Raw genomic sequence first — 26712 nt, 5'->3', positions numbered from 1 at the left:
GCAACATTCAGAGCAATTTAATAACCAGTACGTATGACAGTCACAAAATGATTAAAAAAAATGAAACAATGACAGTTGTTTCACAACTCCTGAGGCAACAAACAAATGGACTTTGCATCTATTAAGTCCAAACTATGCAGTATCAACGAGCCTTTTCGACAGTCTACCTTTGGGTCCCACTGTTTTGTCGTTTACCACAAGGTACCTCCTACGCGTGCAAAAAATTTATGTATATACATTACATTACTATTTACAACCAGACAGCACACACAGAGGAAAAACAGCATGAGCTACAACTACCACATCAATGAAAAGGCATGATGGGTTGCTGCAAAAGGCAGCACTGCCTACGACACCATCAAAACCATTTACGCACAACACAGTGTCGAGTGTGGCACAATTCAGGGTTCTGTCCAAGACAGACAATCATCTTTGCCATTTCATTAGACCCTACTAACGTGTGTATGGCAGCTGCTAAGACACAAAATGAGAAGCGAAAGACCGAGAAAGGCAATGGAGATACGATAGTGCGACACAGTGAGGTGCTTCAACAGGTACCGATCAACTGTACCGATCAAGTGGTGAACACACAGGCATGTCCTCAAGCATGAAAAGTTTCTGAAGGAAGTCACCATCGTTGACACTGGTCTTTTTCTAAGCAGTCTATGTGATGAAGGTGGCAGGCAAGAATGGAAGAGCAGCATTGGAACTGAGTGGGTCGGTAGTTGACACTTAATTCACCTTCGCCCTTGGTTGGGAAAACAGGCCCACAACCCTTTGTACATGGTGGAAGTTCTGCGGGACAAACAAAACGAAAAGCAAGCATTAGTATGTCAAATATGGCAGTTATATATCTAACTTTATCATAAGGCTGAAACAGTAATTCTAATGCCACATATCACAACCAATACTAGGTTACTGTAAATAAAGCACTAATTTCTTTTTATGGAGATCAACAAGATCCCCCTCCCTGTAACTGTCCCAGATGAACTACCACAAAATGTATTAATGTCAAAAGACGTGCAACAGGCAGGCTTCAGAATCTCACTTCAAAAAATGAAACATTTCAGCAGCCTAACAACTGAGAAATCTGGACTATACACTTCATAAATGAGAAAATCACACATCATGTTCAACTCTATCTGAATATGTGCATGCAATCTTCTGTCTTTTTCAAATTATCCTCACTGAGTGATGCAGCAGTGCAGTTTCCCTGACTGATTATGTGGACACGCTCAATTATTTGGACAGTTTTGCGGCACTGCTACTCGCCCATAGGTGTATTGTAAAAGGACAACCAAAATTTTTGGCCACATTAGAGTGTGCCATTTGATTATTTAGAATGACTCTGCATGACTGCATGATAATTTCGCCACCAAGTCAAGCAGAAAGACCGATATCCTTGTTTTGATATGGGGCCGGCAGTGCTTTAGAACCAAAAGGAGTGAAGCCTAGTCGATTCAGTGCTAGCCGAGTGCACTGCACGAGCCAAACTACGAAGTTGCAAAGGCCAGTAAATGCTACATATGTGGTACGTCATGTGAGTTTTGTGCATTTACCATTTGTTCATTTACATGTGAATAGCACAACTTTTATTGGAATTTTGAATTTTTTCCACTCGGGTACATAAAGCAGCTACGAAGGCTGTCAACTACACCTGCAATGTGTACGCCAACGAGGGTGGTGATTAGGTAATAATGACTGTTCTTTTCTGGCCACTTAGGAATAAAACAATTTTTGGCGAATCTAATATTTCGACTTTCACATTCGGCAACTAACTGGTTGCTTGTTGCTGAACGTATGTAAGAAATGATATGAACCGTGTTGAACCGTTTACGTATCTGTACACAATCCATGGGTCTAAATGGAATACATTCTACAGGCTGCTGCCATTGGCTCTGCTGAGAAACACCAAACCGCTTTTTTCTTAGCAACACTGCCTTATTAGTATTTCTTTTTTCTTTTCTATGTGAGGTAAGAAAACTTTCAGCCCCAATTAGCAAATCAGGAGGTGCCAGTCATCTGAACCACAACAGGTCATGGCTGCCCATACGGCAGCAGACTTCAAAATGTCTCTTAGGAGACATAGCATGACCATTAACTGTCACTTTTCTTTTAGTTGCACGTCTTTCAGGCAATGTAGTTTTAGCAAAAAATTGCTGGCTGATAATTGTTCGACAATTCACAGGAAAAGAACTAAAAACAAGCGGCATGTCTCTTTGCTGAAAGGCTAAGTCACCAACTACAAACAAAAACACTGTAACAAAAAAGCAGCAAACATGAATCGGCATTTATCAGCTACATTTACACAAGAACTCATCGTAAACATAGACATAGGGTCCTTCATATTTGGGTTTTAAGGTTTTATAAATGTGGGGAGCAAAAATCTGATTTTATTTCTAAAGGAAAACCAGGAAGAAATTGTGGCATTTTTTTTCCCAGGAAGCCAAAACAAACTTCAGGATTTCTGCAGCAAGTTTCACAAACGATAACACGGGCAATGGTATTCTTTTGGGCACAAACTTTCTATGTAAAGGGGTTGTAAACCACCCCTCGGGCTTGGTGAAGAAACATAGTCAGCAGATAGCATACGCTGCTGAACATCTCAGCCAAGCTATGTTGTCGTGCGCGGCGCGTGGAGTTCACAAGCGGAGCACAATGTCACCTTTTTCTCAAACGCTTCAAAAGAAGCCCGCTTGTCATTCTTTTCTGGATGCCTTATTTCATAATAAAGCAGATTCCCATATGCGGCTGCTATTGACCAATAGCTAACATGAATCAAAAAGGGTATTTGGATCAGTGAGCTTCTTCCTGTTGTTACTGTGTATATTTATTAACGATGTTCAATAAACAGGGTGAAGTAAGCAAAATGTGCTTCCAAATTTCTATAATAATTACGTACCTCCAAAAGAAGCCAACCATCGTCTGCTCACGCATACTCGGCTGCGATCTCCCGCGTAGGAATTAAACTTGGGCTACCTTATTTATCAGTGTCGTGGCCGGTAGGTCTCGCTGATTTCAACTAGTTTTGAATGCTCAACTAGCCTCGAAGCACGCAAAACTTAAGGTTAGACCACACGCATGCTTTCCAGCGTGTGCTAACTTCTGGTTAGACGCCTTGGCAGACTAAGTGATAGCACTTCAAAGATGCGCAAGTTGGGTTTGGCTACTACCCGTCAGTCAAGCTTGTGAAGGACAAAGCCAGTCCACACCACATAGCACAGCCGGACTTTACCATACACGCATGAGCACGCACTCAAGCTCTGTTGTGCACAAAGCAAATGCTGCACATATGCACTACAGTTGCACGTAGCTGTGGTCTTCTACATAGAGTGGATACTGTGACATGCCACAGCCGCCACGAGTTCACTGGCTAAGCCCACTACGGCTCGCTGAGGACAACTGTGTTTAGCTTACATTTGGTGCATCGTAGGCACCAAAATTGGAAGTAGTGGCATCTATGTTAACATCCAAAACCATATTTTAACTGCACGGCACAGTGACGTTTAGAAGATGGAGTGTTTTGTGCACGCCCCGCTCCATCGTAGCCTTTGTAGGGCAAGACATTGAAGATGGAATGGGAGCAGAGCAAAGAGGGTGTTTAATTGCCAATAATTCTGTTTCTGCTGAACTCATTGAAGTACTTCTTGCTGCAAAGTATTTCTGAAATAGCCTATTTTACCTTCAATTTCATTTCTCCTCTTTAATAAAAAGTGGTTCAGGGCTCCTTTAAAAATGCAAAATCACTCAGACGTACATGTAATGAAAAAGAATGCTGCTTGCAAATCATTTGACAAACTTATCTATATAAATCATTGTTGGGAGGCATTATTAATAATTTTAAAAGAATCCACATGGATAAAAACAACAAATAGAGACATGTCTGGTGATCCCTTCTATACTTTGTTGTCTGTACTTCAAACAATGGAGAAATGCACGAATAGTAGTGCACACGAGCGTGCTTCGCAAGAGGTGCGATGCTTTCCTCATCTTACAAGCCCTTGTTGCTGCATATAATCTTATGCATTTTGAGCATTTCTTTGCCCATACTAGACCTGTCAAGCCTGCTGTTCTCTGTTGTCCTGTTTTACTGGTTCCTGCCATAAGTTCTTGCAACAAAATTAATGAAATAACAAGCCAAACCAGTCATCCTTCTTTTTAACGTAACATAGTTGGGTAAACATCCTCTCAATGTTGCAACTAACGTTTTCAGTGAAGAGCAAGATCAGCACTGTTTTCGCTTCCTAGCGCATTACCGCCGTCTACATGTATGCCACATGTTGGAAATTCAATGCAATGCACCACTGCTGCATTCATGTAAACATGGCTACTAAAAAAACAACAAGCTTTCGCTAACTCAAAGCCAGCAGGAGCTGAATATATAAGTATATATACTGACTGTTGCTTGATTGTTAAGCGAAACGGAGGCATATACCACGTTCATGTACCTATGCATAATATTCATATGATGTATCTTGACCATTTGGGCACACAAGGTGGGCAGCAGTCCTTGATTTGGTAATACCTGCACCTATTATCCTTTACGAAAGGGCATACTTCGAGGAGGAATTAGATGGAACCCAATAAAAAAAAATGGTTCAGGGTGTAAAAAACTGGAATTATTGGGTTTTACCCAAAAACGAAGGTCCCTACATATACTAGATCTAGTATCTGCTAGGAAGAGCCAGCACCTTTCTTTCATAATTTGCTTTAAACTATGCATATCATAATATCATACACAGAAAATTATTCTGAAGCTTTAAGCTAGCAGAACTTACCACAATGACAAGGTACACAGTTCCCAGGTAGGCACCAATAATTGCTGCCAGGAACAAGTCAAACACAGCAGGCTTGACACTGCAAGTTGGTAGAGAAGAGGAGAGGGTTTCTTTCATGTGGGCTGAATGCTAACAAAAATGTTAACATGCAGACCACCAACAGACACAAGAATGTGCACTAACCTGTATGCGTTCATGACAGCAACTGGAGTGTCATAAAAGACAACTTCAGGATCTCTGAAACCAGACATGACAATAAATTTGCTTTCAATGTGATCTACATTCTATAATGCTACAGGGAAGAAGTAAGCATTTAGAAAGGTGTCTTACACCGTTAACTTCCATTAATTCAACCTTCACAAAACCAGTGGAATTGTCTAAATACTGTATCTGGCAGATCGAAATAGAAGCAGGGAAAATGTCCAAATGTACGGCTGCTTTTTCGTTTGCAGTACAGTAGACTTCTGTTAATTTGGCTCCGGTTAACTCAATTTTTCATTGAATTCTATCTCGATTGAAGGTCCCGGCTGGCACCCATACATTTCTATGGGCCCAAATGTTAATTTCTATGCTGAAATTGACCTTCACCAGATGAACCAAATTTGACTGGTCAGCGCGCATGCAGCTGACCCAATGATGACCCCATTGGCAGCAGTTTCTGTCTTGGTGGGGTTTAGGCGAGAGTGAATATGTCGAACACACATCATTTCCTTCCAAAAACAGCCATTTTCAGCCTACCCTAGGAAGATATTCAAGAGGAAACAATAGCCCACAGTGAATAATTACAGTATTTACTCGATTCTAATATGCAACTTTTATCCAACATATTTGGTATGAAACTTAATTGTGTGGTGAAATCGGCTGCAAAACCGAAGTATGATACGTTTGTGGTGTTTGCAAGACAGCCAACTGTGTCAGAGCCAGTCTGCCCAGCGTCATCTTCGTTGCTATCACAAGATGGCGAGAGAACAATTTCTTACGTACCATGACAACGACGATGTGCGGCTTTCAGTGTTTAAAAAAGCTCATAGATTACTTGCTTTACAGGTTATGCTAGTGACAACAAGCTGCATCATGTGTGTTTCGAATTCAGGAGAAGTGAATGGGTGGCAAGATGAACTTGCCACCCATTCTTGCCACCCACCCATTCTTGCCACCCACCCATTCTTGCCACCCACTGGTTCATCTAAACATGAGCCACTATCCCACTGGCAATTGTTCTGGAGTTGTTTAATGAAGTCCTGTTCGAGAGCAATGACGAACATTAAGTGCAAGTAAATGTCTATTCTGTAAAGGCGAAATTTACTGGTTTCATCGTTTTGTTAGTACCAAAATTATAGGTATACCATATGATGAAACACACCATCAATTCATTTGGCAGTATATGCCTGATTCTAACAGACTCCTGAATCAAACGCACACCCACATTTTATAGGTTCAAAGTAGAAAACTAACATAGAGATCTTTTAGCAAGAAAAACGCAGCATGCTTCCAATTCTGATTATAAAGAAAAGATGAAACCAGGAAACTTTACGCTCACAGATGAAATCTGTGCAAATAAATGTTCATTTGGTGAAGGTAAGCTTCGTTGCTTTAATATTTTTCTGATTGCTAGAATTGGAGGCATGCTGTATTTTTCTTGTTAACAAATCAGATATGCCTTAGATTTCTGCTTTGTTTAGAAGCTCTGATGTAATTCATACACTAATTTTTCTACTTTGAACCCATAAAATGTTGGTGCGCGTTCAATTCAGGGGCGTGTTAGAATCAGGCAAACATACTGCCAAACAAATCAGCAAAGTGTTTCAGCATTATTTCCGCTTGTTAATTTGACCCACCCGATAGTTCTGTCAATTTCACTGGTTTAATTAAGGTCGAATTAATGGAAATAGACTATATTTGCTTTATTCTTATGGACATTAATTCTTATGCACCCCCCAATCTAACGCAAGTTGTTTTTATGGGTTCAAAGTAGAAATCAGCATGCAGCCTGTAGGGTTTGCTATCACAGAATGAAAATTTATTCCCACGTAATGTTCACTGTTGCTGTTCTTGGCTCTTTATAACTATAGGCCACACCATGACGTTCTCCATGCAGTCCCCTGCATTAAATATTCTGCATGCCTCGAATGTTTCTGCAACTATTGTGAATGGGGTAAGTACTTTTGCAGTTCATCACGCGATGCATGACTGACAAGCTAAGCAAAAACAAAACAAGAAAACGTGGGACGGAATCCATTGCCACTAGCTTAGCATGCAAAATAAGTTGTCTTTCAAACAATATTTCATAATAAAAGCAGCGTACCATCATCATCGTCAAGTTACCTATGTGAAAACTTGTTCCATCACCTTGTGATTACAATGGCAATGACCCTGGCTGTGACAGTAGGCTACTGCAAACGGTGTTAAGTGGTTGTGGTTTTGTATCTAATTGTAATGTGCCGGCAATTTAATGACCAATTTTCATGGATAAAAAAAAGGGGGGGGGGGCATTACTATTAACCCGGAAAGTACAAAATCATTCATTGTGAGCTGGCATTTTTCCTTCCCTGGCCAGGCATTTTCAGGACTAAAATCTGCATTCGTTCGCATCTTAGATGCATTTTCGCTCAGTGCCACCAAGACTGATCACACTGGGGTCATTATTGTGATCAAGTGCATGCGTGCTGACCAGTCATGTTAAAATGCCCTGGTGAGGGCCAATTTCATCAATGGAACAAAGGCTAGGCCCATAAAAATGTATGGGCTAAATTTCTGTAAGTCTACAAAAAAGACTTGGGTTTTGTGACTCGAAATTGCACAATAGGTTATGAGGAAAGCTGGAGTGTAGATTTCAGGATTATTTCGGTCACCTGGGGTTCCTTGGAGTGCATTTCAATCAAAGTACACAAGCGTTTCTGCATTTTGCCATCATCGAAATGTGGCCACTGCAGCCAGGAATGGAACCCCTGACCTCGTGCTCAGCCGAGCACCACGGTTCTGTTCGGTAAACACCATGGCTGGTAAACAGAATCCTGCTGTACTTAGTTTATTGTTTCTTTTTCCTGTTACCACACTACTACTTACACAGAGAATATATGCATTCACAGCAGAGACTCCCCCATCGTTCCGAACAATGCATCGAAAAATTGCAAGAAGAGTAAGAGAATGACATGACAAGCACTTTCCAAGTTCCATATAAGCGCTGTTATGCAAGCAAACAACAGCACTAAAGTTTATACCAGTCTTGCTGCATACATCTACGTAGCCCTAAATGCAGGATAGTATGTTGCATGTTCCAGCCCTGCATTGAAGCATGCAGTCAAAATTTGCCTATGTGCTGCAGTTATGTCCCCACAAAGGTCCTTGCATCTGTGTTTGATCAATCGGAAGAGTACTCCTGGTTGCGAGACCACAAAAAGGGCTCGTACATTCTTCGATTAATTTTTCAAGACTATTTTCACTGCTTAGTTTTTACTTGACCTAACGTCCAGTGTAACATGCTGAGCAACAAGTATCCTCTTAATGCAGTTGAGTTATGCAGCTAAAAAATACTGCACATAGAAGGTGTGCCATTGCTTTTGTCAAACCCATCCTTTACCAATCAGCACACAATGAGGGCAATATCCCCGAATGCAATAGGTTGAGATAAAATGGAGGAAACAAGAGCAGGAGTATCACCTCTTGTCCGGCCGAAAGGCCGACAGACGCACTTCCTTGAGGTGCCGTGAGAGTCCTTGCTCCAGCATGGAGACCAAAGGTGCTTTGCCCTTTGCCATTAGCTGGGCACCTCGTGGTTCACTTGACAGTGTGTCAACCCAGGCACTGAGGTAGTCCTCCTGTAGCCCCTGTTCATTGTCACAAAAGGACAAGGAAGGAAGTCGAGCGTATTTGAACATACTCACAGCAGGGCATGCTTAGTGCAATTATATTTTAATGCCATGAAAATGTAACAGTGTTTCCATTTAATATTAAAGATTTAACCTTTCTGTTATCATTAGGCAAGGCACTAAATGAACAAGACATAGCAGTGAGAAGACACATTCTAAAAATTAGTTGTTTTTCTCAGAGTGTCTACCAAGTTGACATTTCCAAATACACAGAGTTTTCTAGGTTCTCCTTGAGTGCCTTTGCGAAAATTCCTGAGTGACCCAGAAATTTGCTTTATGTAAAGATGGGCTGACACCATGTCACCAAATGCTGTCGCTCTCTAGCAAGCATGTTAAGAAAGGTGACTTAATCCAGTTTGAATACTAAAAAGCAGCCTTTATTTCACTCCGAAAGAAAACAGAAGGCAGGTGTTAGTAAAATGCACAGCGAATAAAATATCTTCGAAAAAAATGGTAAAACCCATTGTAACTTCAGTTGGGCATTCTCAAATACGAATAAAAAGGAGATGCATACAGAAGCAAATATTTTCATATATGAGCTATTTCAGTCAACTTATAGCAAGCTCATTGGTATGAGGCCTGAACTTTGTAACAAGTGAGATTCTCTCCAAGCAGTTGGAAAGTCAACCTCAACTGTCCTGACATATCCTCAGCCCGTGCACAATGCCTCAGTGTTGCCTTTCACTGCTTTTAAGTGTTTATTTAGTTTAGATGATGGTCACCTGCATCTCAGCGTCAGCCACCACTGTTTTCTGAGCTCAAGCTCCTTGAAAGAAGCGATGGCACGCTTCCTTTCCCGTTCATTCCTCAATGCATAGGTCCTTTGTGTTCTCATACTCCTTCCACCGTGCGTTCGCCCCACGGACCATTTGAAGCATCCTCTTGGTCAGTTGTAAAGACAACGTCCAATTTTTCAAGCTCCCTAAGGGCCACGAAAGCGTCCAAAAAACCGGGCAGTTCGAAAAAAATAATGCATGTCTTTTATTGCCTTTATGGGTTTAAATCGCCACAGGGACAACCAAAAAAGCTGGAAAATGAAAACACAGCACCAAACAGCAAGAAGCTTAACAGCGAACGTCGAAGCAGCTAGGCCTAGCGGTGCGGCGATGGTGGCTACAGCTGCCATCGGATCTGCGTGCGAGAGTACCGGTTCGAGATGGCAAGGCAATCAAAACAGCAGCGGTGGTGGCTTTGATTAATGCCATTTCAGACCTTCGGTCATGGCAAAAAGTCGGGAAAATCGGACGGCGAAGGTTTCTTGCGTCCAAAATTTCGGATACGTTTTCAGAGACATTCTATGGGGTACGTGGTGGTGCTGCGAAGCCGTCCGAATTACCGGGCATCTGGAAAGTCGGCCGTTGACTGTACACTGGCAACTCCACCAGCTGATGACACCGTGTCAAAGGCAATTCATTGAGAGTCCTCTTTCTTACTCGAGCCAGCATTACAGCGACTTTCATTCCCTTTCAATAAAATTACAGCTAATTTTCCCTGATAGAAGCGTGAATTCCCTGAGTTTTCCCAGAGTCCAGACTACTCAAAATGCCTGAGAATTCCCGGTTTTCCCGGTTGGTAGACACCCTGTTTTTTTATTCTATTCATTTCTTGTGATCCGTCATACTAATTGGTCAATCTAGACAATAATGACAACATGGCATTGTGCGAGTTGGTGATGAAGTGCTATGCCAGCAATAAAAACACCAACATTGCACTGCCTGCGTGAATATGCTAGTGGATAGCTTATAAGAGCAGGATATTGCTTTTACGAGCCGCATACTGCCTTTGTTGCTCAGCCAATCCTAATTTCACAATCTGAATGTGAGAAAAGCGAAGTGGCATTTCTTTTTTTCCCAATAGCAACAGATTCACATGTGCAAGATTTAACTGCAACACACTGCTGAAGATTACACAGCACCAAAGTTTGCATAAAAATTATAAAATGGGGCTTATTTTCACGTTTCTGTGAATAACAAATGCAATGTTGAAACACACCAGGCTATCACGGAAGACTTCAAGACTTGATTCGTTGTCCGTCACATTGTAGAGGATGCGAGCCAAGGCTTCAGCAATCACCTTCACATTCCGAGCCAACTTGGTTTTCTCAACCTTGTCACTGGAGGAAATGCCAGATTAGCTACATCAGAGGTGCACCCGAAAGTAAGTGAAGCCAACAAAACCAAAAATCACTCGAAATCACTCGAATCACTCGAATCACTCGAGGTTTTTGTCACTGCACTAGCATAGAAAAAGTGGTAAAACACCATGTATGGGTACAAGAATTGCAGTTTCTGAAGCTGAAAGGGACATGAGTTTTCTAGGGTTGGAAAGAAATTAGACATTTTTCGAGATGGTACTGACAGGCATGAAGCTTGTTTGCAATATAGACAAATTTCATCGCAATCAGAGAAAACATGCAGCAGCCCTGTCAACACAATGATGATGATTGTAGTTCTTGCTCTCCTCACGGTGCATGGGGGTTCAAGGCACCATTGAAGGGAATACCAAGGACAATGCCTTGTGGATTCTTGCAGTGAACTTTAGCGGAAAGTTGGGGATGCGTCCGCACACTCCTACTGCAGAATCTTTATTCTCACTTCGCAACCTTGATTTTTCATATTGAGAGGTAAGAAGGTTTATCAAAACACAAGCAGAGTGCGTTTCTCATCAAAGTTGTTATTCAGCCTAAAATGGTGTACTACTACTGGCATGTTTTGCAGTAGTGGTGGGATAGTGAAACTTATCATAAAATTGGTTTATTAAAACACATTAAATTTTAACACAACAATAATGGAATCAAGGCTGATAGACAAATATAGAAAGTCCAGCGAGCCTCAGACAATGAATTAAGACAATAGTGACAAGATGGGCCAGAACCAAGATATCTTACAAAAGTATGAGACATAAAATTTATTGTAACAGGCACAATACAACAAAACACAGTCAGATTGGTATAATGCTAGAAAACTCAACTATATCTACTGTAATTAAATGCTGAGAAAGCAACAATAAGCAATTTTCACTAAATATTAGAGGTATACAATGTACAATATGCTGAACACCAACAATGCCATTTGTAGCTGCAGAACACTGCTTTAAAAGGACACTAAAGACAAATATTAAGTCAAGCTAAAGAGATAAATTAGTGCTTGTGAATCTCAAAGGCGTAAATATTATCGCAAGTAGAGCCTTAATAATGGAGAAATTGAGGTAAATGCAGGTCATGACTGGAGATTCCCCCGAGCATCCTTGTATTGTGTCATAAGACAAAATAAAATATTACTTGTCCAGTTCTATTTCACTTTTAGAAAAAAATTCACTGAATTTACCCTTGACAATGTGGGCGGTCGAAAGGCTTCGTTTTCACTCGACTCTGTGCCGCCCACGCTTTCGCATTTTAGTAGTTTCATTATCGCATAGTGCTGCACTAGTTTTGCTGGCTCGTGAGACTTGCACAAACTGCAAGTAGCAGAGAATTCAACTTCCATGTGATGTCCCGGGATGCCCGAACGGTCTACACCTACTGACCAACAAAACAGCTGCAGCGGCGAATCCACCACTCTCAGTACTGCCGTCTGTCGGACGCCGTTTTACTCACTGACAACAGCAAAGGGTGGTGATGGTGTATTCAACATCACCACTCTCCCGGTTGGGTGATGGGAAATCTGAATTTCGAAAAAGGTATTCAGACTCTTCAGGTGCAATTTTTTCGTAAACTAAGTCTTTTCTTGGCATGAAACAAGCATTGTGACATTTCTGGAATGATATTTAAACAGTTCACATAAACTTAGTATTTGCCTTTAGTGTCCCTGCAACAACATCGAGAGAAAACAAGCAGCCCTAAAATATCACAGAAAAAGATCTCGACTGACGAGGTGCAACGTTGATGTAAGGCTTCAGCTTCCCAGATAATTACTGCTTTCAGACGAATGTGATGGTACGTACATTTGTGCTTTAGCTATAGTCTGCCACTATCAACACTACCACTATCACTACCACTATCAACAAGTTTCTCTGGACTATGTATACATAAAAGCAGCACCTGTCTGGCTTGGCCAATGCACGTTTCCAGAAAACAAAATGTGTGCAAGAGACAGGGCAATAAAACTTCACAAAATGTTTTCTTTTGCTCCTTTTTATCTCATAGTCTGTCATTACCCAGAGCTTTCAATGAGCATTGTTTTTTCTTAAAGGGGCCGTGAAACACTTTTCGAACACAGTAAGAAAATGTTGCCAATCTGTAGAAGAGGCTCCTGTCGACATTTGAGCCAAATACTATTGCACTGCATGCAGCAGCATATTTACAATATTGTGTGAAAAGCAGTGAAAAATTGCTTGTTCTTGCCTTCGCAATGTCACCGCAAGCAGCAAAGACTACCAAGAGCTACTGGCCGATTTCATGATCGTCTGAACATTCTGATACTATTATTGCTAATTTTATATATGTCTGTAATATCAAAAAGACTGAGAATGCGTTTCATCTTTGTACTGCCGGTCTAGACACAGCAGCTTCGTGTAGTTGTGCGGCCTCCGAGATCGTGGTGGCTTATTGTACAGAGCAGATACCGCGGCCGCCACAGGGGTGCCGTGACAAGCCTTCTCGCCGGTTAGACATTAAACTTTTCAGTAGAGTCTTACGACCGTGCCACCTCCCTTGCATATCTTCCAGCGCGCTAGTGGAGACAAACGTAGATAGAAAGCCACACACTGGTGCGATAACTACGTCTAACTCGGTTTATACTTGAAGGATTTGGAACATTCTTGCAGCAGGGTATTAGTGAGGTTATGAGCTTTGAGGGCTGACCACTCTTTGAAAAAAACATTAAAAAAAATATTTGTACTAGAGATTTGAAAACCACCCACTTGCAGGGCATTATAAGCAGATTTCAAATATGCATTAGTTTCTGTGTAGCCGCTATATTTCTTAAATTATTGTCTTACATAATGGCAGAGTAAAGTGATTTTGGGGGCACTTTATTATGCAATAAGTTTTCACAATAAGCGTAGTGCTGTAGTCTATCTAGCTCTTTGCAGACCGCTAAGTGCCGATGTCTATTTGAACAGCATCTACAATTACTGCAACTATGAAAAAATAATTAGAACACTTCAAATAATTTTTTTCACGATCACATGAAAATAACTTTGTAAATTTATATTTGTCTTATATTAACGAAATTTGGCATACATACTCCTGAAGATATATACGGTGCGGATACCTACTTGAAATTGCAATATCTCCCAGCACTAGTTGCAAAAGTACAAGGTTATTTTTCAGGGAACAGAGAAAAAAAAATTGTTAAAATGCTGTTTTCTTTTTGCACAGTTCCAGTAATTACACACGCTGTTTGGCTAGACATCAGCACTTTGTGATCTACAAAGAGCTAAACAAGCTACAGCTTGATGCTTTTTGTTAAAATTTAGTACATAAAGAAGTGCCGACAAAGATCACCAGCTATATTCTGCCACTGTGCATCACATAACTAAAAACTGTAACAGATACTAAAAAGTAATTGCATATTTGAAATCTGCACAGAAAGCTCTATAATAGGGTGAATTTTTAAACCTCTACTGCAAGTAATAAAAAAAAGTTGTTTCGAGGAGAATCTTGTCTATATTGACCTTGTCTTTTGACTCCGAGCAGCGCTTTGAATGACCTCCCCATAATAGCGAGGTCTTTCTATGATTAGTTAGAAAAGGGTTTCTGGGCTCCTTTAATGTATAGTCATATTGTGGTATAATCCATGACACCGTCCCACCAAGGAAATGCCTGTAGTTTGATGGGCAGTCTAAAGTGGAGAAGAAAAAAAAGAGACCCCAAAGAGTAAGGAAAATGCAAGATCCAGGAAACGACCACAGTAAGTGAAAGTAGTGCAGTTTAGTATGAAGCAGTTTATTTAATCAAATTTGGTCTTGAGGGCTTAAATAATGTCGGAATGACTTTATCACAGACGTCACCTCAAATAAGTTATCGCCACGGAGAGGAAGTTTGCAAAGTGTGAGATGACAATCACATTACTCAAAAGCAATAAAGAAAGGCAATGATGTCAAAGGACAGAAGCAGAATATGTGTCTACTAGATGAAGTGACATCCAGTGAGACAGAATACAATAATGGCAGTGAGCATGGTAAAAGACACACATTGGCAATGTACTATAAGCCACTTTGTGCTGAATAACACCTTCAATTATGAGATGTATCATCGTTAATACTAAATTTCAGGCCTAAAAAAATAAAACGAAAAAAAAAGAAACCACCCTGTGTTGCATTTATGTAAACAAATGATTTGCAGAAGTGAACTTCTCTTGCTTTTGAGAAGAGGCTTATTAGCGACTCCTTATGCAAAGGGCACAGTGACCAGGAATGGTGATGCAGCCCGAAACAATGTTCAAAAAGATGGTAGCAACCAGCAGCGCCAGCAGAGCTGAGCCACGCGTTGGCAATGCAGCTGTACAGCGAGACGCATCTTTTTCTTCATTTTCCCATGAGATGCCCAGACTGCCATAACACAAAGCATGTCTTCATGAGAAAGAACTCTGTCTTACCGTGTGTCGAAAATGGAACTGCGGCTCGGTGACCGATGGCTGGGAAGATGTGAGACAGTGAACGCTGGCAGGCGACGCATGCTGAAGCGCTCATGCTCCCAGGCCAAAGTTTCATCTGCCAAGTTGATTTTCTTGTGCACCATCGATACCCGCATAGCAGGCGAAAGGATTGATGACACTCGCTGCAGCTCCTACATGGTTTCATGTCAACAAAAGAGTCGTCACTATACCACTAATACAAACTTTGTAGTTCCAAATTACAAATGTTTCCAAGAGAATATGCCTGACGTACAACTTTTGAACACAGTAAAAGGCACAAGGAAATAAAGCCAAAATTAATCAGAGGAGAAATGCACCTTTACAAATATGGTTCCCCCTCCTCCTCTCTCTCTCATAACAGGCATGTCAGACAAATTGTTTTAAGCTTTAGAATATCAACAAAGCACTATGCACAATTCCTAAAGCATGACATGGATACTTGCTTGGAGCAGTAAAAAAATACTGCCCACAGATCAAGCAGCGTGATCTATGTGTGACTCCCCAACATGTTTTTTTCTTTGTTAAACATGCTGCTCTAGAAAAAAAAAAAAAGCACTTACACTTAGCGCCTTAGCACTACTAATAAAATACTAAACCAGCATCCACTTTTGCCAAAAAACACTATTAGAGGTATGACAACCACAGCACAAAACCAGAGGACTGAAAATGTACTGCTCAAGACATGAACAATGCTCACATTGAACAAGTTGGAGGTTGTGCTGCCTTCCTTTGGAGGCTTTGACACATGAACGTATAGGTCATCTCCGCTTCCGAGAGAGTCTAAGCACATTGTGAACAATGAGTCAGCCAGGAGGCTTCCCTCTGTAAGGGAAGAGGACAGAGTGAGCTGAAACCTGAAGAGGCACAGAAGCAAACATATTCATGTGCTCCAAGTTGAAACACTGCTTCACCTTCACAAGATGTAGAGCAGTGCCTGTAGCAATGGAAACGATGGCATCACAACAAATACAATAGACTTCGCTTATGATCATGATCATCCACTGCAGTAGCCCAATGGCAATGGTGTTCTGCTGCTGAAGATGAAGTCACAAGCTCAAGCGACCACTGTTGCCGCATTCCAATGGCAGTAGAATGCAAAAATCCTCATGTGCTGAGCACTGGGTGCACATTATAGGTGGTCAAAATGAATCTAGTCCATTCCACTATAGCATCTCGCATAGCCTTTTTGTTACTCTGGGATGCTAAACAAAATCAATGATCAACCATTCATAAGATCACGAGACCTTGGATATTTTAAGTTACCAAGAGTCCACATTAACAAAGCAATTATTTGCACCTATGCAAAACTAAATCAATGCTCCCGGTCTGTTCCAAAGCCACATAATATTGTCTTCAACTGAACACAGTCAATGTCTGGGTATACTCCATGACTTCGCTTTCAGCCAAACGTTATTGTAAAGCGACTTGCGCACAGTGGCTTGTGCTTACTTTTCTCCTGAGGCTGAGTTCACCACTTCCAGCCAACTATGGCAGTGCCCAGAGTGATCAGCACTCAAAATACAGAAAGCACTTTGTAGAGCCGACCTTAGGGCACTAGAACTTGAACACAGGGAATTTTACATCTTCTGAATAACCACTCCCCTCCTTCTTCCACTATTGCGGACTCCTTGTAGCTTATGTAAGCAATGCATTTTCCGTAAGAGAAATAAATATTACTTGACTTCAACAAAGGCCTGATGTTTACAGGGGCTGCATAATACCAGGAATACTGTGCACAACTTCATGAACCTAATGGCATTAAAACTAATTTTATGCAAAAGAAACGGTAACTACCAATAAGTTAGCCATTTTTGTTTTGACACATTGATAATAATAGCCTCAAGCTAATACAGTATAAATCAGTTCAAAATTATAAAGTGTTCACCTGTGCTGTCAATGTTGTCCTCTATCCATTTCTTCGTTCCGTGATAGTTGAACTTGCCTCCAGCAGAAATCAGAAAAACAAGATTGAACCTGAAAAGTTACCAATTAATACGGACACTTCATTTACTTTTTTTACAGGTACTTTCTTACACAAGTAGTAAAGGCATCTTTTTGTCACTCAAATTAACACAATTTGCCAACTGCTACAGTTAACACATAAGTTAGAAAAGCATAAATGCTGAAGAGAGAGACAAAGGTTTTAACTCCTATGGCACCTCTGAAGTCGCAAGAAAACTCGAGTGCGCCGCACTGGTTTATTCTAGTGAGTGAACACTTCTTGACTGCACTTGCCCTGTACTGAAAATGTAAGTGAGTAACCTAATTGGATTGGTTGGCTTTGAAGCATGTTGTGTGAAAGCGCAAGAAGTTTGACAGCGAGGCAAGAACAAAAATACACGTGGAAGATGCGGGATGGTCACCAGCTGGAGTGGAGTCAAAGCACGTCACAAGCAAGCCACCATAAGAAAGAAAAGAAAAAAAAAAGGTGAAGGCCACTGCACTAAAGTGTGTGATGCACCCAAGGCCACAGAAGCACAGAAGGCATGTTCTGACCGCAAAAGAAAAGTGGACTTGACTTTTCTGTTAGAGAACGTAAGTGCCAGAGCCACAATCAAATGGTGGACCAAATTTTTGCTTCAAAGACAAGATGTGCCACAATGATGAGAGGGTTTTAGGTGTGCGAGGAACTGACTTAGAAGCTGCACAGGTGGTTTATAAACCCAACATAAGATACTTCAGCACCTACAAGCTACTAAATAATTTAACTAGACTTCATGGAAATCTTCTATTTCCTCCTCCTTGCTGCACTTACTGTGGATGCGTCCTAGAGTTAGTGTACAACCTTGAGAAAAGGCGGGCCAGTTCAAGAAGGGCAGCAACCCCACTGCCGTTGGAGTCTGCACCAAAGGACAATGCCTGCAGGGGACAGAGCGCCACAGTTGAGTTGATTAAAATGAGACAAAGTATGAAGGCATGGCCACTATGCTGGCAGTATTTTTTTTTTTTTAGTCAAAGTGAACTAACCGGACTAATTCCAAATGCATCGTAGTGAGCCACAATAACACCTGTTGGCAGCTGCTCTTCAACACCAAATCCAGAGAGCTTTCCCTGAAAGGAAAAGTTCGGCAGCATGTTACACTCCTGTAACACGTGAAGGCAAAAGCCCGCTGCACACTTGGTAATGCATTATTTATACTATGGGAGGGGTCAGACTTCTTGCAAGACATAATAAGCCGCAGTATGCGAGCTTCGGCCTCCTTTCTACGTTGCCGTCTCGCATCGTCGTGTTGCTGCTTTCGCAGTTCGGCTCGTTTTCGATGCTCAGCTGCGGCTTCACGCACTCGTATAGGGGAGTAAGACTCACACCAATTATGTTTCTCTTCGACTTCACGTTGCATCCTCTCAACAGGGAAAAGCATCACTCGCAGTTGAATGCCTTGCTCCCGCTGCTTCGCACATCGCACCTCGTTCCTCGTTTGGCAAGCATCCTCGGCCATAATGTACTTTCAAGAGAGGTATGTAATGCTTTACTGATGGTTCGGATGCTTGTTTTGAGCTTATTCTTTACTGAATCTTATGCTGTTCTGTGAGTTGTGTGGGTGATTTCAATGGATGTATGCACTGTTTGCTTTATTTTGCTGAGCGTTTGTAGCCTGCGGAAGTATGAACCATTGCATTTTCTGCTTGCTTACAGGAATACGAGCCATTGCATCTTTGTACCACTCGACTAGATGCCATGTTTCTTGGGTGTGAGCCATTGCAACAAGCCACTTAAGAGGAAGCTTTAGCTCGGGTGCTTGTAAAAGGCGAATTCGTTTTTTCGGCAACCGCTGCACCAAATTTGACAAAGTTTATTGCATTAAAAGAAAACTTAGGATGTAGCGACTGTTAGTTTTGGATTTTTTATTTATGTTGTCAGTTATTAAAAAATGGAAAAAATTGAATATTTTCAAAAAACGGAACTAGAAAGTTTACAGCTCTGTAACTCACTCAGCAATGGAAAATGACAATACAATTCTGTGAATTACCTGATAGTACATTTAAAGCGGACGAAATTTGTGTGTTACACATGAATCTCAAATAATTTAGTAATATGGAAATACAGCTTTTGCAGAACCCTTGTAAACAACACAACAAATTCATGTAAGACATAAAATGACGCATTGAATTTGTCCGCTTTCAATCATCTAATGGATGCCGTTTACAGAACCGCGATATCTGCTCTTATAAGGGCTATGAATTTGTAAACTTCGTGCTTCTATGTTTTTCAGACTTTCGAATTTTTGAAAATCTTTTTAACAAAATTCAGAACCTAAATCGAAATTGTGCTTGCAACAGTCACTGGAATTTAACATTCTCTCTCAAATACAACAGATTTCATTAAAATCGGCCCAGGGGTTATCTCAAAAAAACATTTTTGAGTTTTACACGTACTTGAATAGGCCTCGTCGGAGTTGGGCCCGAGCTAAAGCTTCCTGTTAAGGCTTTCGCCTTAATAACAAGTGGAGTAGAATAGGTAATGTACTGCACAGAACAGGTTACCATCGCTCATTAGAAAAACATAATGGGCTCCAAGAGAAGAGACATGCAAAGCACGAGCCTCAAGAGAAAACTGTGTGTTGGAGTAGTTCAAAGAAAGCCTATAGAATCGGTCTTATATGCACTTGATCCTCTACTTGAGTACCAGATAGATCCTGATCTTCCACGACACATTAACACCCTCTCTCGTCTGCACCTAAGAACTGCTCACACCAAGCACTTCCTATCTGAATGAGGCAGCTGTCCTCTCCAGTATGAATGTGCAGTCGCTACAACAAGAACATATACTAGCTACTCCTTCACTACCTCAAGCACATTACATGTGGACAGTGAATTGAGCAAAAACTGCAATTTACTTGACCCACATTGGCCTTTATTTCACTTGCCAAGGTGCTGGGTTTACGACTACCAAATGTAGTGCATCGAAAAGCAATGAGTTCTATGGAAAACTTATTTGAAGGCACTGGCACAAGAGGTGAATACTTAATTTACAACACTGTGTAATTGTGAATGTCATTTGAGCGTCTGCATGAAACATAGTTGTATGATTTTGACATCTACAGACTTGTTTCAACTGCAACTTTTCATGGAGGACTCCCGCTATTGCACAGGTACATATTCTTCTCTTTAAATCTAACCTGTACAAAATTCTTCTATATATAAGTATTTTTAGTTTTTTATATCATATTATTCAATATAGTGAATGCAATAGACATCACTTGAACATGGTGACAGGGGCTTTATTTTTATTGTGAACTAAAAAAAAATAAAAGACTTGCCATAGTGAGTGGAGTGTTGTATACTTTATGTGTACCAATACAGATAACATGTTAAGATTGTCATAAAAGAATATATACTACTTAGTAGCATAACGACTGGGCAAGTTGATGTTTAAATATCTTGTGTGAAAGCTCAAAAGTTTAACAGCGAACCAGGAACAAAAAGACATGAGAACAAGCTCATCCTCTTTTCTTTTTGTTCCCATCTTGATGTTAAACGTTTGTGCTTTCACACAAGATATATATTGCAGGGAGCTGTCAACAAGCTATATATCAGTCTGCTCACACTTAGTCACTAAAACAATATAACTAAAACAAGATAACAAGGAAACAAGACACTGATAACTGCACCATTCAGTATATTTTTGCATAATAACAATCATCACACTGTCTGTGCCTTGGTGAACACAGCACGAGAAGAATGAAGGGTAATTTTTGTAAAACAGTGGCTATTTGTTTATAACAGAAACAGTTAATCACGAGATCACGCATAATATGTTTACTGCTGAACTTACCTGAATATTCGAAAGCTGAATGTCAGGAATTACTTTGGCCTGACTTCCCAAGACCACCAGCTGAAATCCACTTGCCTTCAGCATGCCCCACAGCTCTGCGTAATTTGAACAGAGCAAAAAGCACCATAGTTTTCAAGATGCTTCAGAAGTACAATAATTTAAGTAGCATATGCAATCATTTGTTCTGTTCGAAATCCAGCAAGCCATAATATCCGAAGTTATGCCCATTTGCAAAATAGCTACAGTACCTGGAAGGATGCGTCCTTGTAAGCAACTTGAAAAGATGCACAAAAAAGTATGTCTATTTATGAACTAAATTTCAAACTTGTTTTTAGTTACAAAAGTGTTTATAAACAACAATTATCTGAAATAAATAAATAAATAAATAAATAAAAATTAATAATAATTTCAAGGCAAATAAGCTCTGGTGACACTTCACACTACTTTTACCAAGTAGCAATCTACTGCTGTCTACGATGATACAAATGCAACAGGAAGGCAGTGAACCTTGCTATTCTTATGTAAGAATGAAACATTTAGGTTTTAAGTAGTTTAGTCAGGTTAGTGGGGCAATATATTGTAGAGGTGTAGCAATGATGCAAACTGGCACAGCTTTGACTACACTACATGCAAACTGGAATACATATGATATATAACAAGGGGTTTCAGCGAACAATTTCAAAAATTCTTAATATTGCCGGTGGCAGATAGCACAATTCTAGTTTATGAGGTGGTCTACTCTAAGTGGCCAGACTACTAGCTCGAAAAATGGAAATGCATAATCGACTAATCAACAAAATTATTAATTTTTTAAACTAATTACCTTATGGGCCATATTGCAATTTACAAATTCTACAAATTTACAAATTGCAGTTCACAAGGCAGATCCACTTGGAACGAATTCTCAGGATGATACCAGTTTCGAGATATTGTTTCTCGAACTTAGTGGAGAAATGCACTGGCGTTCCAGTTACTTTTGCGCTTCAATGCATGAAACCGACATTTTGTTAGGAAAGTAACTGGAATGCCTATGCATTTCTCTGAAAAATTCGGGAAATGATATCTCAAAACTGGTGTCATCCTGAGAATTCATTCCAAGTGGATCCACCTGGTGAACTCCACCACTAGAATTTGTAAATTGCAATATGGGCCATAACATTAGTTAAAAACTTAATTATTGAATCTTTTGTGCAAGTAATGTCTGCCTCATTGAGTAGACCAGCTCATAAATTAGAGTGGTGCTACCTGCTACAGGCAACCTTCAAAAACTTTTGAAAGTGTTCGCTGAAACGCTCAGTATATGCATATGATAGAGCCTATCGTAGTTATTTCTACCAGCCCCAAGTGGCTTCTTTTAGTGAAAACTACACTGCAAGACTAAAAACAATCTCACTGCATAGGAAACAAGCAGAAATGCTATTGCAAAGGCATATAGACTAATGGTATCCAAAACTTACATCAAGCATTCCTTGAAAGCAATATTGTGATTTAAATAAATAATATCAGAAGAAACAGGCCTGGGGTTCAACTTGGGGCTCTACAAAGCATTTTATCCTTGTAAGGTTGTGAAACAAGACCAGCTAAGTTACTTCTTTATGCAGTTAACACCAACTATAACAGTCCACCTAAATGATATCATTATAAAGCTGCACAGGCCAACATTTCAGATTGAATGCACTAAACTGACTAACTATTTAGTACAGAGTTGCTCCTGTGCATAGCCATTTTTATCTTCAATTCACCTCATATTTCACTCATGCAACACTTGGAATGCCATGCTATCTCATAAGGCAAAAGCATTGCGGAGCAACATCCCAGCGAAGGCAACAGAATTTTACTGAAGTTTTAACTAGAAAGCTTTGCTGATATAATCCACGCAAGCATCTGTGGCACACTAGCAAGCAAAGGTTTGAACGAAGGATTGTTGCAGCAGTAAAAACCATAATTGTCATTTTCCACCTTTTCATAAATATTTTCTGTTTCTTCCTTAGCCCCACCCCCACCTTCCCACATGGAAGAATAAGGAAGTGCATGAGACAATTATCTTGGGCACATGAGAATTGTGCGGCATTTCAGTGAATCATAAGTATAAGGTTAATGAGCTGCAACAAGGAAAGTACCTTTCTTCGTTATGATTAGAACAGGATTTGATACATCCAAACAGCACAACACCACCCCTTCGCTGCTAGTTGCTAAGAATTCTTAACATTGCACCATCGACACTCTAGTACCTTGTGCGACACTGGTCGTTCTGCCATTATCAGATGTCCTCTGGACACTTTTGTACATGTCTTTCAACTCGTCTGTTTCATATGCAAAGTATACAGGCACAGGCACAGCATCCTCTTGTAGTGCATGTTCAAGCTCCATTAAAGCCTGAAAAATAAAAGCAGACAGTCAATAGCAATCCCTGCAATGCTCACTTGTGACTTATGTACACACATAGACGTGGAATTGTCCTTACCTTTAGCTTATCAGGAGAAACATCACTGAAGTTTTGTGGCAAGAATATAAGAACACCAGCTGCCCCTTGCTGGATCACCTCATTGAACTGCCCATGAGTGAGGTCAGCAAGCCGTGCTATGACAACTTTTCTGTGGTAAGATGACGAATGTAATGTTCTAGCTTCAGTGTTCACAACAGAACTCCTAGACCCTGAAAGAAGAGACAAGTGTGTTGTTACTAAATGTTGCCACTGCACGGCAAATAAAAACGCTTCTAATGTCTTCCCAGGTGGCAGTTACTGAATGCTATTATTTTCTAGACCCTATAGCCTTGCTATAACAGAGGTGGCTGGCCAGTGTAGACGAGACAACCAAACGGAAACAGCATGTGTCCGATTAATTCTCACAGCGACGTGAATACAACTTGTATGTAAAGACGTCTTATTTCAGAATAGTTCTTGCTGTTAGATACCCCGGGTGAAGTTTCTGAAGAACACAGTCTTGAGGTTTGTGACAGTATGTAGAACTCGCATGCACGCTGCGAGCACAGTAAAGATTCGAAGCCGCTGGAAGCTGTGCTTTCCGAAGATTCTAACTTAAAGACTACCAGTGAAGGGAACTCATGAAAGCTGCAGCCGCACTCTAGCTCAAGCCGGCCTACAATTTCCGGATAGCCACACACAAGCAAAATTTCTCAGGTGTTGAGATGGCACATTTTAGATCTAAATATGAAATAGAAAAAGAAAATAATAATAATAGAGCGCTTTCAAGATTGCGCAGAGTAAGTGAGCTTAATCTCTGTATCTGCTGCTCTCGACACGAGTTTCCCGCAGCTTCTAAAGAAGGCACATGATTGTCAATTGCCACCTGCCGTGCTGGCCAAAGTTGCCGTGCCACAGTCTACGATTACGCATTTCTGTAAACGCATGCTGCAGTCGACGAGGAGTTTACATGTAGCGATAAGGTTAGAGCCTGCTTAAGAGTTCGGCACGTAGGTAAAGAGGAAGTTATTTTTTCCACACCTTCTTGACCAGTGCAAAGCGTTCACACGCACCTCGCTGTAGGCGATTTCTTTCCAGACACACCAGTATTATTCAGCACGCAGCTGCGCGTATCCCGCGCGCGACTTACCGTGAACAGTTCCCTGCAGGTCGTAGTGCTGCATGCGATATACGGTGAACTCGTGCGATCCGAGCACGGGGGTGACCGGCGAGATGACGATGAGAAGCGGCACAAAAACGATTACGTAAAAAGGCAGGTTGCCTCGCAAGAACTCGAAGACCCCTTCAGCTCCGTCCAAATACATCTTGAAGCAGCAGTTCTATTTTTATAGAGAATCAGGAAAGTAGAGACCGACAAACACCTAATGCACTCTGCAGGATGAACTAATGAAAAGTTGGACCAAAACCCCTCCGTAACGAGCACCGCAGCACTCCAAGCGGTGTCAGAGGAAGTTATCTTTCATTTTATGATACGATACTCGCTGGTAGGCTTTTCGTTGCGCTAGAGTAGTACAGTAATTACTCTGTGTGAAAGTGTGACCGTAATTAAATTATTCTCCCGAAGCAGGAACCTATTTCTTCGCAGTTCACTATTTTGCGGATTAAGTTATCAGTACCGTATTTTCTCGGTTACAACCACCTGGATACGACATTCTCCAACAGAACTGTCAGAAAAAAGAAACATTGCATACGTCCCGCATTTAATAATCGTGCTCGTAAATAAGGTAGTTCACCGTGTATGACACAACTTGTAAACCACAGGTCAGGTCCCTTTTGCAAATGCTACCTCTACACACTACACATGAATGAAAAAGACAGAACACCGGGCAAGTGAATTAGCATACCAAGGTAATTTTTATTCTGCAGGCAACTGATGCATGATACCAATGCCACATGATATTTAACCCAATGCTTCCATAGAATATTTTATCAGAATGCTTATTCTTATCATCTAAAGAAACATGAGATTACACTTCATTCAATTGCCGATGAGTTTCTGTTGCATGCTTACTATGAGCAACCCTGCAGAACAAGTACAATAGCCATGCAGTAACAATTTTACCCCACATACAAATGTGGTCACATTGCATGTGCGTAGTTTTACCATTTACATCCTGCTGGCCTCATCATGAATGCAGACATACTAGCACCCTCTCAGAATTACAGTAGTACACCAATGGCAATCCCATAGGATGCACTGTTGTATGAAAAATATGTTGCAGTTTAATGAGCCCAATGTTTTTCAATACAATGCCCGCAATTAACGTTTTTTAAAAGTTACTCGTGAGTTGACAAGTGGACACGAAGAGCTACGTTGTCCATATATGTAACCAGAAACATAATAAACTAAAAATTTGGAACTTGATGTCAGTAAAAGACAATGTAGCAAGTGGTGTGCCCATAACAGCCTGTATCCTGTTATTTTTTACTTAATTTTTTCTTAATTGTGTCAAAAGCCACCACAATGAGCATTGGCTATATTTAATAGTGAACAGTCTAGTTTGCATCCGTGCATCAGTAGCAGGTATGCCTTTCTCAATGCTCTTTTCAGCACTTCCAAGCCCATGCAAAAAGTGAAAGAAAATGCAGATACCAGATATAATGGCAATTAACGCACCAGCACTCCTGATGAAAAGAAGGCAAAGTAACAGATAATGACACTCAAATTAACATTACAACAGGTACACAAAACTACATATAAAATTTACTGGCTTGATGCCACCAAAGGAAGACTAGAAATAAAAATGAAGAAAGAACAACGGTTTCAAGGACTTGCTTCTCCATTCACAGAATGCTAGTCTGCTTTAGGGAGAAAAAAAGTAGTAGAATGGCATTCTTCAGCAAGTTCTCTAATTGAGTGCAATCGAAAAGGAAAGCGCATTCATTAGAGCTAAAGCTGAACAAGAGTGCATTTTACTCTAGGTGACAGGGCAGCGTTGTCTTTGCTGACCCATACGACAACAAGCACCCATGGTGGCACAAAGCCAAGGCTCCAGCTTTAGTTCTAGCAAGTAACCATTCTATTACTACCTTATAAAGCTTTGTATTTACAGAGTATTTGTTTCATATACTCAATTCATACTATTGCCCCCAACCATTTTTTATTTCATGATAGCACCTAAAAACGTCAGGCACCATACCTGTCCCAGAACTTGCCTCTTGAGCGTCAGCTTTAAGTGCGAGAAAAGAGAAACACCGTATCACAACTGCCAAAGAAATTACAGTGACATGGACTGCTGTGAGGCTTGGCACACTGTTAATGAGA

At 40.8% G+C, this 26712-nt stretch overlaps 1 protein-coding gene across 1 annotated transcript; it reads right to left on the bottom strand.

Moving 5' to 3' along the window:
- Positions 1-24878, bottom strand: LOC135919432 (BOS complex subunit ncln). The gene is made up of 14 exons (XM_065453258.1): positions 24577-24878; positions 23466-23656; positions 23233-23377; positions 21002-21096; positions 18193-18276; positions 17981-18084; positions 17111-17199; positions 15923-16047; positions 15187-15377; positions 10640-10760; positions 8439-8605; positions 4962-5015; positions 4779-4857; positions 1-795 (listed from the first exon to the last, which is right to left on the bottom strand). The coding sequence occupies exons 1-14, from the start codon at positions 24749-24751 to the stop codon at positions 733-735; spliced, it is 1683 nt and encodes a 560-aa protein (XP_065309330.1). The 5' UTR covers positions 24752-24878; the 3' UTR covers positions 1-732.
- Positions 24879-26712: the final 1834 nt, after the last annotated feature.

The sequence above is a fragment of the Dermacentor albipictus genome, chromosome 1, assembly GCF_038994185.2.
Source record: "Dermacentor albipictus isolate Rhodes 1998 colony chromosome 1, USDA_Dalb.pri_finalv2, whole genome shotgun sequence".
In the NCBI taxonomy this organism is placed as follows: Eukaryota; Metazoa; Arthropoda; class Arachnida; order Ixodida; family Ixodidae; genus Dermacentor; species Dermacentor albipictus.
The sequence above is the reverse complement of the archived record's forward strand: the minus strand, read 5'-3'. Positions and strand labels throughout refer to the sequence as shown.